The sequence below is a fragment of the Tachysurus vachellii genome, chromosome 15 (assembly GCF_030014155.1).
Source record: "Tachysurus vachellii isolate PV-2020 chromosome 15, HZAU_Pvac_v1, whole genome shotgun sequence".
NCBI classification, from domain to species: Eukaryota; Metazoa; Chordata; class Actinopteri; order Siluriformes; family Bagridae; genus Tachysurus; species Tachysurus vachellii.
The window spans coordinates 2,553,455-2,568,020 of record NC_083474.1 but is presented as its reverse complement, the minus strand read 5'-3'; the positions used below and the strand labels follow the sequence as shown (position 1 = coordinate 2,568,020).

General features: G+C 36.7%; 1 protein-coding gene across 2 annotated transcripts in view; it reads left to right on the top strand.

Moving 5' to 3' along the window:
• lsamp (limbic system associated membrane protein) overlaps positions 1-14,189 on the top strand; it is a 631,545-nt gene extending 617,356 nt beyond the window's left edge. For both annotated transcript variants that reach the window (XM_060887892.1, XM_060887891.1), the window contains 4 exons: positions 5,785-5,916; positions 7,439-7,559; positions 9,193-9,341; positions 11,102-14,189. In XM_060887892.1, coding sequence (XP_060743875.1) covers positions 5,785-5,916; positions 7,439-7,559; positions 9,193-9,341; positions 11,102-11,202 — 503 coding nt within the window. In that variant the 3' untranslated portion in view covers positions 11,203-14,189. The remainder of the gene's footprint in view (positions 1-5,784; positions 5,917-7,438; positions 7,560-9,192; positions 9,342-11,101) is intronic.
• Positions 14,190-14,566: the final 377 nt, after the last annotated feature.

The following is a 14,566-nucleotide window of genomic DNA, read 5'->3' as shown; positions in this document are numbered from 1 at the left end:
GAGAGTCACAAAGGCGCTGCTTGAGGCACCGACCATCTCCGGATCCGTAATTTTAGGATCCATTTTAAGCGTTGGATCCGTTAAAAGATTTGGACTTGTGCGACTACACCGCATCTGATATGCCGACCGGACAGGTTTTTATTAAAACGGCCGGCAGATGTTAGTGAGGAAAGAGTGACAAAAAAGGCAAAAATAAGTGAAGAGAAAAGCGATGAAGAAAATTAAACAAAATTAATGTAAAGGAAACAGAAATTGTAGCAATTAAGTTCAGTTAAGTTAAGAGAAATCAAGCATCACGTTAGTTCTGACAGGCCACGCCATGCACCAATCCGGTTACGACATCCATATTACCCGAACATTCAAATTCCCATTCATAGAGCCGCTCTAGCTCTTCGCTGCTGCTGCGATTTAAACTCCCTCCTCCAACCCCGACTCCACCATGCCGGAACCCGTGTTTGTTGTACCAGTTTACGTCATAAATCTCCACATATTTTTCTCTCTCTCTCCCTTTCTCTCTAATTATTTATTTATCCATTTATTCATTTATTATTTTCCTTTCCTATTTTTAACTCTATGCATGATTAATGGTTCTGTTATACGGGGATCTATTCTATTTTCTAGTTGCTGCTCTCCGCGCTCTAAATGAAGTTTAATTAAGTTCCATTTAAGTGTAAAGTAGCATTACGAGTGTACAGTAGCGAGTAAGTGAACAAAAGTGAAAGTGTAATTCCTCCTAACTCCTCCGCCTGTTTACTCCTCTCTCAACCTCCGTGCGCATCTTCCGTAAAGTAAAACCAGTTTATTTTTTTTAACATTCTCTTTTATTACTGTATGTTTTTATTTATAAATACAGGTACTGTACATTTTTTATATTCAAAAACACATAAACAAAACAACTGGAGTGGAATTTTGCGAGCTGGAACGGATTAATGGGATTTCAATTCATTTAAATGGGGAAAATTGCTTTGAGATACGAGCAAATTGAGATACGAGCAAAGTCACGGAACGAATTAAACTCGTACAGTATCTCGAGGTATTACTCAAGGTATTTGTGTAACATTTACTTGAGAAATGTTTAGGGGGAAATAGTTATAATGTTAACACAGTATTTCTGTATTTATTACTACAAATCAGATTATATTTATTTTGATCTCTGTTTTGTATCTCTGTTTCTCCGCTAGCTTTACTAGAACTTTACACCAGAGTGATTCTCAGTGCCCTGGAAGTTGCCAAGAATCCTTAAATATCCTCCGAACATCATTAAATAAATGTTTTTCTTGTTCCATTCACCATATTGTGTATAAAGCTTGAAGAAAATCATGAGATATCCAGTTTGATGCCATCGGCCTTTTTATTGCTGAGCTCTTTATTAATGATTAAACACGCCATCGCTTTCTGCACACACGCACGCTAACTTTTTGACCTCTGATGTTCAGAGAGACGTTAATGAGTGGAGAAGCAGAAGGATGTTGGAGCTGAAAGAATATGGCGAAGGACGTCGCTGGCAGACATTCTGTAATTCATGCATATGATTTTTATATATATAAACACATAGCTGCGGTTCTATAACATCAAGCCTGAGGCTAAAGTGTGGGTGGAATGTTTGTGTGTGTGTGTGTGTGTGTGTGTGTGTGTGTGTGTGTGTGTGTGTGTGTGTGTGTGTGTGTGTGTAGCTCTTTTTGAGGACCAATCAATGAGCTCTGAGATTCGGGTGATCTCTGTGATGCAAAAATGTATAACTATGATTAATTTGCCTCAGTAATATACAAGTCAATGAGAGAATGTGTGTGTGTATGTGTGTGTGTGTGTGTGTGTGTGTGTGTGTGTGTGTGTGTGTGTGTGTGTGTGTGTGTGTGTGTCACATTCTTTTCCTCTTTGCAGATTCTTTTCTCCTGTACGTGACAATATGAGGTGATTACCGAGATTGAAAAGAAAATGAATTTGGCACTCCATTTTCTCCCTCTTGGATCTGGCACATTAGCCCTCGCTCCTCACTTCACACACACACACACACACACACACACACACACACACACACACACACACACACAGTGATGGTGCTCCTGCTCTGCATTAGCATGATGTTAAACGAATATGAGATGTGATTCAGAGCAGCTACGTGTACACACAGAGAGAGACAGAGAGAGATTCATGTGTGGGATAATAAGAGAAAGTAGTCTGTGTGTTGGTTTCATTACATTTCATTTCATGCTCTGTCTCCACTCTGTTTCTCAGTTTGTCTCTCTCTCTCTCTCTCTCTCTCTCTCTCTCTCTCTCTGACTCTCTCTCTTGCTCTCTCTGATTCTTGTTGGACACACAGTCTCTTCCTCTCGGTTTTGTCTCTATCTCTGCCTCTCTGTCTGCCTCTCTGTCTGTCTTTCTGTCTGTCACTCTGTCTTTCAGTTTCTCTCACTCACTGACTGTCTCTCTTTCACTGTCTGTTTGTCTCTCTCTCTCTCTCTGATTCTTGTTGGACACACAGTCTCTTCCTCTCGGTTTTGTCTCTATCTCTGCCTCTCTGTCTGTCTCTGTCTGTCTTTCAGTTTCTCTCACTCACTGACTGTTTGTCTCTCTTTCACAGTCTGTCTGTCGCTGTCTCTCCCTTTGTCTCTCTCCCTCTCTCTCTTTCTCTCTCTCTCTGTCTGTCTTTCTGTCTGTCACTCAGTTTCTTTATTTCACTGCCTGTTTGTCTCTTTCTGTCTTTGTTTTTCTGTCTGTTTGTCTCTCTCACACTGCCTGTTTGTGTCAGTTTTCCCTCTCTGTCTCCCCCTGTCTCTGTCTGATTCTTGTTGGACACACACTGTATGTCTGTCTGTCTGTCTGTCTATCTGTCTGTCTCTCTCTCTGTTTTCCTCTCAGTTTGGCTCTGTTGGATGTACTCAACCTTTTATAAAATAAAAAATAGACAATTTTCTGCACCATTTTATTTTGAACCCTTTCACACCAACACGATTAGAAAACACATCGATATTTTTCAGTGGCCGAAGCTGGCGTGCAAATTCTAACACGTACTGCAAAGTAACTCGAGTGAGAGAGCCTCGAGTCAAAGTGAAATGGAGCGACTGCTGTCTAAAACGGGGAAAAAAAACATTTGTGGAAATTGCACAGAAACAAAAGAGGTCCGATTTAAAAGTACACGTTCTGAAATTTTCTGTGGATGATTTTGTGCTGATGTGAAGAAATCCTTACAGCATGCGTGGGATAATAGCACAGAGGGTGCATTTATTTATTTATTTGTTTGTTTGTTTATTTATTTATTTAAAATCTAATAATTATGCAGTTTAGCTCACAATTTGTACGATTTTAAAAAGCTAAAAGGTTTCAAACGCGAATGCAGTGTTGCTATAGAAACGATAACACATGGTCTCGAAGCACATGAACGCAAACCTGAAAATCAGTCAGCGTCGTCTGAACAATCAAAATCCAGAATGAGCTTTCGCTTAATGACTAATCACAATTCAGCTGCTATAACATTTACACCAGTATGTCTCTTTTTTCCTTTGTTAAATAACAGCATTTTTCATTCATATAAATATTATAAAAAATTAGGATATTAAAAAAAATTATGATAAATTAGATCGATTGAATCGATTAATTTTGCGAAAAATAACCGCACACGCATTAAGATTTCATGAACTACGGCTGTTGTATCGATTAAACTTGCTCATAGAATTTACTACATCAGCACATGAACAGAAAAAAATTGTTTTTAGGATGAATTCTTTCTCCGGCTGGTTCACAAATTCATACTTGTGCTTTTCTTATTCCTGCTGACAGAAAAGCACCTCGTTTTCCATCTCCATCAGTACCAACTATTCATCACGGTGCAAAAGAATTAAGATGTGAAAACGGAGTGCTGTTTTATAGGCTGACAGCCAAACCATTTGCTGTTAAATTGAGAAATGTGTGTGATTAATGCGTGTGATTAACGTGATTATCACGTCTGGGATCCTAGGATCATACAGTACTAGCGTCTCTCTCTCTCTCTCTCTCTCTCTCTCTCTCTCTCTCTCTCTCTCCCTATCATTATATCATTTTACATATTTAACCATGGGTGCTTTGGCCATAGATTTAGGAGTAGTATTAAATTATCAATTAACGTATTCCTAAAGAAGGAGAATTATATTTTTAAAATGAGTTCATTAGTAATTTAGTCAATGTTTGTACAATTGAACTACTTGAAAAAACTCGTATTATCTCAAAAGGTTCTCCTTAAACGCTTCACTCAGCAGTCAGCATGAGTTACCCATAATGCATCTGGTGAGTTAGCTGGAATGAGGTTTCCATAACGAGGCATGCTAATTAAGACAAGCCGTCATACACCTACACAGACTAGCGAGGGAAGGAAGAGACGCAGAAGACGCTTTCAGATTTGCCAGGTCGTCCTACACACACACGCACACGCGCTCTCTCACTCTTTGGAAGTGTGTATGAGACCTCTAAGGGTCGAGCACATCTCATTAGATTTTGGCAAGCATATTTTTTAGAAGCCTAATTATCAGCTTGTACCTGCTCTTTGGCCTCCTTCCACCAAAACATTTTAGAAACCATAAACAAAAGTTCCTGATAAAGGCTTTAATTTGTGTCCGCTTATTAGCTAACACAGTGGTGTTATCTTTAAAAGGCTGGCGCGGCTTCAAATCGGAGCTGCAAACTCCTGTACGTGTCATGTTTTCTAAGTCGATCAGCCGTAGTTTGCTAGCTAAACCTAATCAGGTCAGTCCATGCAATTATCATTATATAATAATAATAAAAATAATAAACATTATCACCATTATTATTTACTTTTACTGTCAGCAGCCAAGATGGAAACGATCCCTAATGCTAACTCGAAACTCTGAACACTAGTTCAGTTTCTTTATCTAAAAGTGGATACTGTTTAATTAGCTTTTGTAGCATGTAAACGTACCGAACACTTATCTAGACAGCTAGGAGAAGCTAACTAAAAAGCATATTTATTCATATTTACTTTAAACAGCATTAAGCTCATTCATTAATAGTGATATCGATGCTAATGACGTACTGCTATCTACGTTAGCAAGCCTGGACCCGTCCGGGCTCTAAAACCCAGAGCGAGTTGTTGTTTCACTTCGTAAAAGGGCTTCTGCACAGCTGTAAGTAAAAGTGTGTTGTTGCCATTATGTCTGAGACCCTTGTTGTCAATGACGGTTAGTTTCACTCATCTTGTGTTGTCTGGAGACATTTTTTACCACAGTATTTGTTTTCGCTGTGTGTTCCTAGCAGTGAGCGGCACGTGCTTGAAGATATTTCAGATGATGAAGTTCCCTGTTTAGATATTTTTTTCTCACTCACTGACTGTCTCTCTTTCACTGTCTGTTTGTCTCTCTCTCTCTCTCTCTCTCTCTCTCTCTCTCTCTCTCTCTCTCTCTGATTCTTGTTGGACACTCACAGTCTCTTCCTTTCGGTTTTGTCTCTATCTTTGCCTCTCTGTCTGTCTCTGTCTGTCTTTCTGTCTGTCACTCTGTCTTTCAGTTTCTCTCACTCACTTTTGTCTCTCTTTCACAGTCTGTTTGTCTCTGTCTCTCTCTCTCTCTCTCTCTCTCTCTCTCTCTCTCTCTCTCTCTCTCTCTCTCTCTCTCTGTCTTTCTGTTTGTCACTCAGTTTCTTTATTTCACTGCCTGTTTGTCTCTCTCTGTCTTTGTTTTTCTGTCTGTTTGTCTCTATTTCTATCTGATAGCGGTGTCTGATCACTTCATGTGTACTCCTGATGATGATGATGATGATGATGATATTGATCATTTTGATTGTTTCATGTCTGAACAGCTGAGACCCTGGATGTCGGCGAGTATCTAGAAATCTCCGGGATCATGCGCACTCAGGCCGGTCGCTACGAGTGTAAGGCTTGTAATGATGTCGCTACACCTGACGTCAAATACGTCAACGTGATCGTCAACTGTAAGTACCCCAGTGCAATGAAATGACTTTTTTCCTTTACTTCCTGTTTGTTTTACTGGTTAGTATTGTAGCTGACAAAAATATCCAGAGCTTCATTTCATTAGGAATATTTTTCTTATTTATTAATCGTCATCCTAGTCAGTTGCTAAGTTAGCTTAGTTTGTAACTTAGCTTAGTTTTTTAAGACTTTTAACATAATAGAAAAGCTTTTCTTTTTTCACGAGCTAACTAGTTTGTTATATGTAGCTAGTTTATAGTTTCATTCAACATGAGAGCATATGAACAATAATAACAGTGATATAAAACACAAATATCTTGATATTAGCTTTTAAATTCATTTGAAAATCATAGCTAAAGTATTATTTACGTTTCAGTATAAATGTAAAAAAAAAAAAAGTCAATTGTAGCTGTAGACAACAGTAGTTAGCTCGCTAGCTTGAACTTGACTACAAAACTACACACGTTTATACAGATTGGTTGTTTACAGCTAAATAAAAATGTCCTTAATGACGTGTTAATACGTTACAATTAATATATAATATCTATTCTCTATGACCTGCTGATATCTCATGCAAGTATAAATGATTGATATGTAGCCCAAGGTGACATCATTATCTCCAGGCTTCAGACATAAATTCGAAATCAGCACGTGTTTTTAAAAAATTATTACAAGCATAAAAAAAGCTTTCGACTCGTGCAGCCGTCTCATTTTTTTTCTCTTTACTGCTGATATTTGCTCCAAACGTCAGGGCTGATATTCGAAAACTGACCTTTTTGTCTGCACTGGGTCGACTGGTGTTTCATTTCAGCCCCCCCTCCAGTGCTGTCTCTTTAGCCCGGCTGCCGTCTGCGGCTCATTCCTCACGACTTTTCTTTGCACCCGAGTGGCGTATAACAAAACACGTCTGAAAGCCTGTCCGTGCCAATCAATCTTACCTGCTGTTCAAGAAGAAAAGGGTTCGCAATGCCACAGACCAGGGTTTTTAGTCTGTTGTACAAATTGTATTTATTTATTTATTTCCCTGTGTGTGCACAAGATGGTAGATATATTCATTTAAAACGCCAAAAGAAATAAAAAAAAATACAGTCATGTGTAAGCCAGTGAAAATCTCAAATTGTGACTAATATACAAGGTATAAGATGTTCGGTGACACTGGAGACTCCTTCCACACAACTCTGTCTACTGTAGCACGGTTTCTCAGGTAAAGCTCCCAGGCTCAGAACTGAGGAGGATAAATAAAGTCATATAATACACAGATCATTATCTGTAACCATGCGCCGTGTGATTATTTACCATCTCTCAGACTGGAACTGAGTAGAATATATTATACAGAAATGCTTGTAGTGTGTGTGTGTGTGTGTGTGTGTGTGTGTGTGTGTGTGTGTGTGTGTGTGGCCTCAGCTCTTCATCTTCTTTTAACTCTGCCAGAGTTAGCCTGAACCTTTTCTGTTGTTTGGAAGATGATGATGTTTTGGTTGTAACACACTCTCCCTCTCCTCCTCTATCTCTCCATCCATATAGATCCACCTTTTATTAAAGTGGCTAGGAACTCTGAGACACCAGTGGGACGCCAGGGAGTTCTGCAGTGTGACGCCACGGCGGTGCCCAAACCTGAGTTTGAGTGGTACAAAGATGACAAGAGGTACAACGTTTGCTAGTATTTACACGTATTTCACTTAGAGCAAAGTGATCAATTCTGCTAACATGTTTAATTACAAAACTTAAGTGCACAAAATTTAATGAAACAGCTATATTTGGTTAGCATTGAGGGACTAATCCCACTCGTGAAATGCTTTGACATGCGCCGTCCAATCCCACTGTTAAATATGCTTATAGTGCATAAACCTATCCCACTAGTAAAATTGTGTAGTAAAAAGTAATGCCATAATTGTACAAGGCATGCAGAGACTAATCCCTCAAGTAAAGTTACTAATCTAAGAGAGACTAATTCTGCTATACTACCTACGGACTTTTAACAGTTTAATATATTAACAGTCGGATGCGTCAAAACTTCCTCCAGTTAAACGAGGACAAAACCGAAGTCATTGTATTCGGAAATAAAGATGAAACTCTCAAGGTTAACACACACCTTGACTCTAGGGGTCTAAAGACACAAAATAAAGTCAGAAATCTTGGTGTAATTTTAGAGTCTGACCTTAATTTCAGTGGCCATGTGAAAGCGATAAGCAAATCAGCTTACTACCATCTCAGAAATATAGCCAGAATTAGATGTTTTGTCTCAAGACAGGACTTAGAGAAACTTGTCCATGCTTTCATCACCAGCAGGGTAGATTATTGCAATGGACTCCTTACTGGGATCCCCAAAAAGACCATTAGACAGCTGCAGCTCATACAGAACGCTGCTGCCAGAATTCTGACCAGAACCAAAAAAATCTGAGCACATCACTCCAGTCCTCAGGTCCTTACACTGGCTTCCAGTTCCATTTAGAATAGATTTTAAAGTATTGTTACTCGTTTATAAATCACTTCATGGCTTAGGACCGAAATACATTACAGATATGCTAACTGAATATAAACCAATCAGACGACTCAGATCATTAGGATCAGGTCAGTTAGAGATACCAAGGGTTCACTCAAAACAAGGTGCGTCAGCATTTAGTTATTACACCACCTATAGCTGGAATCAGCTTCCAGAAGAGATCAGATGTGCTTCAACAGTAGACACTTTTAAATCAAGATTAAAAACACATCTGTTTAACTCTGCATTTACTAAATGAGCTTCACACTGACTGCACTTTTTATCCAAAACACTTTTACTCCTGTTTTATTCTTTTTAACATATTTTAAACTGTTTTTATCAAAATCACATTTATTTTTTTAATTGTTCTTTGTTTTTATTATGATTTTATCGTGTGTCTCTTATTTTTACATACATTTTTTTTCTGTCTTATAAACTGTTTTCTTATTTCTGTGTAAAGCACTTTAAATGACCTCTGTGTATGAAATGTGCTATACAAATAAACTTGCCTTGCCTACTGTACTGACCCAACACACTTGGTATATATGAGGAACCACTAGAATTCTTGCTCACATGCTAACGCTGCAGTGTGTTTTCAGTATTTTTACATTGTGCCAAATGATCTATTGATAGAAGAACGCTGATAAAGCACGTACTTACATTAAGGCTGTAAATATAGTGAAGGTTTTAATTACATACATTTTCCTGTCTATTATTGATATCTTTATATCTTCTAATGCTGTTCTGTGCTGTGTAGTGCAGATTCATTTAATTATAAATCTGTCTCTCGCTCCAGGCTGTCGAACATGCAGGGGATTAATATTCACATCATTGGCTCTCGCACTGAGCTCGTTGTGGCCAACGTCACGGACGATGATTACGGAAACTACACATGCGTGGCCACCAACCGGCTGGGCATACACAACGCTAGTGTGTTTCTCTACAGTGAGTACACGCTTCACACACACACACCTTACGATAAGGTTTATATACAATCTGGCTTTGGGTAATGGCTGTTAATACAGTAACATATAAATAATTACTATTTTAAAAAGTGCACTTAATTTGGTTAGCATAGTAAATAACATAGTAATAACATAGTAAATAACATAGTAATAACATAGTAATAACATAGTAATAACATAGTAAACTCCAGTAGTGAACTTAGCTTGAAGTTTGAAATTAACTTAAAATTATTTATTAGCCAAATTGCCTACTAAATTGTTAAGTCATCGGCCATTCATAACTTCTACTAGCCAAAAAAAAAAAACCACCAACAACAAATTAACTACGTCACAGCATTTGTCCTGAATCCTCATAATACATTATCTGATGGCTCACGAGTTCAGTATTTGCGCTAAATCATCACACATTCGGCTTACATGAACTTCCCGAAGAAATAAATTACGGAAAGTAACCCGCCAGATTGGCTTGTGACTTGAAAGCCAAATTCGCCACATCTGATTTTTACCCGCAGTTGGTGGGTGTTCATTTCAAACCCTGAATATAATTACCAAATTTGTTTACCATACAAAAACTAATACCACATGTAAATACACTTAGCATGCGGTGGCTAATTACAGTACATTTACTTAGCATATAGTAGTAATAACACTACTTTGCCACTAATACATTTGTTTAGCATACAAAATCTAGCGTAGATGGATTGATCCCACTAATCCCGCATGTAGAGACATTCCTGCTAATAAATTTGTTTAGCATACAGAGATTCCCACTAAGTTCCTAGCAAAAAATTAATCCCACTAGTAAATTTTCTCATCGTACATTGATTAATCCCACTAGATTATTTTTGTATGCAGTATTTGTTTAGCATGCAGGGAATACTCCTTTGAAAAAGATAATCTTTATAGCATACAGAATTGAAACTCTTTTTCATAGAAAATCTAATCCTATTAGCAATTGTACATTTTTAAAACAATTGTACCATGATGCAGAGACTAATCGCACTGATAAATGTGCTCAGTGTTGAAAGACAAATCCGACTAGTGAATGTTTAGCCCAGAAAGCTTATTATATATATCATATTTATATTTGGTACTTACCTACTAGCATGATGTTTTTTGAGAGTTTTTTTTAAATAATGTGCTAATGATAAAGCTCACTTTTCATTCATATTATTTATCCAATAGAAAATAATCATGTTTGTATCTTAAGGATTTCTCTCAGGCTGCAATTTACATGATTGCCACCAGATGTCAGACTTTACCTAGTTTTGTCATTGTTTACAGTTTCTGTATTTGTAAAACATTTTCAAGTTAAAAAAAGGCACTTTATTTATAATAATATTATTATTATTATTATTATTATTATTATTATTATTATTATTATTATTAGATTACTGTTATTATTAGATTATTATTATTACTGGTCATAATTTTTTCAGAATTCATTTCTCATTGCATCCAGCAGATGTCACCCTGCACCAATTAATTGCTTGTCCATGTCAACATTTTTACTGGAGTTTTTTTAAATGTATAAGATAATACTTACAGATTTTACTTGTTTTAGGTTTTTTTAAACAATAATCTTGAGGGGTGGTGGTAATTTTGGAGGTCTCTGTAGTCTGCACATTACATTATACATACAATTATATTTCTTAAGAATTTGCATCGTTCAGCTGTTCACTGTCTTACACTCCTTTACCTTTTTCTTTTTTTTTTTTTTTAAATTTCTCTGTGTTTGAGGACCTGGAACTGGGAGGGACATCAACGGCTCAGCCTCTGTGTGTCAGTCAGAGTGGCTTCTCCTCCTTCTTCCTCTTCTCCTGCCTCTACTCAAGTGTTAATGCTCAGCGCTGCACTTCTTCACCGCCATGTTCCTTATCTCTCTCTTCTTCATTCTTCCTCTCACTCTCTAACTCCCGCCTTTTCCTCTCTCCGTCAGACTGTTTGCATTTCCATTCAGCATAAACCGTGCCTCGTTGCACGCAAAACTAGGTACACTTCCAATTACAAAAGTTGAACAGCACAGGCTAGTCGTGTGCTTTAGTGTTGTTTTTTTTTTTTGTTTTGTTTTTTTTTTTAAATGAGGATTTACGAGACCTAAAAGAAAGCGCCAAAGTGTGCTTTCTTATCTAAAATGTTCTTCTTTTACTTGTTCGATCATTTACTTGTTTTGTTTTGTCAAATTATCTAAATCTAGTGAGAGCTATATAATGCTGACTGCAATGAAATCAACCAACTTGTTAAAGTAACACAAAATTGAATGCATTTAAACACACATTCCCTTCAGTACGTGTCGAATGTGTACCATGAACGTCTAGCATTAGAAAAAGGAAACGAAGCTTCATCTAGGCAGCTTAGCCACTAGTGCTTAGCATCATTGTCTGGGAGAGAACACAGTCAGTAACTTTCTGAACCTTTCCAATCTTTGCTAATTACTGTCAAAAGCATCTGAACCTCTCCTGATCTATATTAGCACCTCATTCGGTGTGGGCTAACTAGCTAGCAGATATGTATACATTATGCCAGATGCTAAAGCACTGAAAGGTCTCAAACTTTGAGCTAAAAGTGAAACTTGTTACAAAAATCTAACAACGTAGTGGGGAATATTTGCATACAATGGGTCAGGAAAAAGCTTTCGAATAAACAAAACAAAGTGGTCATGTCTCACTTCTCGTTAGCAAACGCAAAGATAGTGAGATGGCTTAGCTCGCTGCTGTTGAATCAAAGCGGTTGAATTTGAAATGGATTCGGTTTGTGAGAGCGATACATTCTCACAAGTGCAAATTCTTGAATTAAAATATTGTGAAATTCTTAAGAGATTAGCGATTAGATAGCTAGAGGTCTAAGGCATCTTTTCAAATGAAACGTCTCTTGCTAGAATTTCCGCAGGTAAGAGTTTAAATAAAAAGGGAGTCTCTTGTTGCACTACTTGAACAACGAAATGAGGGCATGTGCCAAGAGAAGATTATTGTGATTATTATGATTTTGTTTCTCTTTTGTGGTTGTTTTACTCCACAAGTTGTGATATGTCAGGCGCCACTATAACAAAAGCTTATCGTCTTGGTCATCAAACCATTTTAACCCCTTTTTTTGGGGGGAAAAGTTCTGTCACTTTCCCGTATCCATTTGTGGAAAATGTAACATTCTGCTAAACTGTGTGTGACTTTTTTGGACTGAAATGTACGACACCAATGAATGCTCTGCTTATTATTATTATTATTATTATTATTATTATTATTATTATTATTATTATTATCTGAAAATAATTCTCCTGACTTTTTGTGAATTTTTCAAACATAAGCTCACAAAGCTGATGTTTTGGGGATTTTTTTTTTCTCAAGATTTTAATTAACGTTGTATATATATGTACTTGAATCCATTGTCCTTATATATAAATATAAATATAAAAAAATATTAATATATTACGTCTATGTTTCTTAATAGGCTAGTGGATTTGTCAAGGATTAACCTGTAGCGCTGCATCTTGGTGTGCCCTGTAAGTCAAACCAATTAGGAGACAAAAAGATTTTAATTATCAAATAAAAAACACGATACTGTAACCACTGATGAAAATTTGAGCAAGTTTGCCTTTAGCACTGATCTTCATATTTTTGGTTTTTATATAGAAAGTAATGATGATTCCAGTACAAAAAAAAAATGAGAGAAGCTATGTGCTTGTTCCAAAAAAAAAAAAAAAAAAAGTAAATGAAAGCTAATGTGCTGTTCATGTGAATTATATAATGTTTGTAATTCTTTATAATTTCACTTACTGTTTGTTAACTAGGCTACATTTGACGTTTTGTTTAAATGCATAATTTGAATGTTTTTTTGTTTTATTCACCCACCCTGTAAATTCGTTTTAAAATCTTCATAAAGCTATGAAGGATTATGCTCAAAGTTTTATTTTTTCCTCCTTAACTTTTGTCGCTCTATTCTGCTTACACCGCCAGCCCTGCCCACATTGTGACTGACAGCTGAGTCGATGCGTTGTTAAATCTATGAGCACGTCTCTGTACCAAATGCTAGAATTCACAGCTAGTTAGCAAAATGCTCTAAAATGGAAAATAACAATTGTAGTTGGTTGTTAGTTTTAATAATTGCCCATAATGAATAAAATGGTTCCAAGGTAACTAAATTTCCGGGTATTCTATATAATTAAAGGGCATGGTGGCTTAGTTTTTTGCATGCTAAGGCTCCAGGGGTTTGGAGGATAAGCGGTACTGAAGATGGATATATGGATCTAACTTTTCTTAGAGGTTGTATTTGTTTAGTTTAATTTAAGTGATAGTTATTAAGCTAACCAGTGATTAGCGAGTTACTACTATAAAAAACAGCCAACCAACCGTCACCGTGATTAGCTTTGCCTACACTAAACGGCAAAAAAAGCATAATCACGAAGGGCTAGCGATTCCCTTGAGGCTAAATATTCCCCAGATATCCAAAGAATGGCTTTATACGAATAATTCGACCATATTTCCTTAGTAAAAATCCTCCTACATACTCTGCGTCCTACTTGTTGAATGCTGACGTGCAAAAGTTTGTTTTACGTGAATGCACTTATACAAGCTACCAGGTTCCAGCTAGCAAACAGCTGCCTCATGTCTTAGCCTTTTGCACCATGTTATTTTCTTTTTCTGTACATTTTTTTGTTCTTTCCACATGTATATGTGAATTGTACACCGTCATTTCATCGCAACATTTTGTAACGGCTTTATTTTGTTTTAAGGTTACTGCAATCAATTTCTTAAAAATCGTACGTACTGTAAAGTACCGATGAAACGTTCAGAAGCGAAATAAAGTCATTTGAATTTGACATGGTGCGATTAAACTGGTGACTTTTCCTTTTTCCTTGTTGTTTTGTTTGTTTGTGGTGCTGTGACTTGGTGTAAATTAGTTTTCCCATATAAGGTACAAATAAACTAACAAAGCTCAGACATAATTCCTTCTCAAACTGTTCCTTTAGAGTCTATTTTAATTATTAACTCCATTAACCCCTTTTATTTATTTGTGAATAATCGGTTCACAAATAAAAAATCGCACAAATTAAAAAGGCATCGTAATATATATATTTATATAAAATGTATAGTACCTTGCTGTTTTGTTTTATGTATTAAAAAAGGAATTGAACCTAAATATGGTGTAGAAAATATGAAAATATTTCTAATTATTAAAAAACATTGAAATTTAATAATAAAAGTAGCTCGT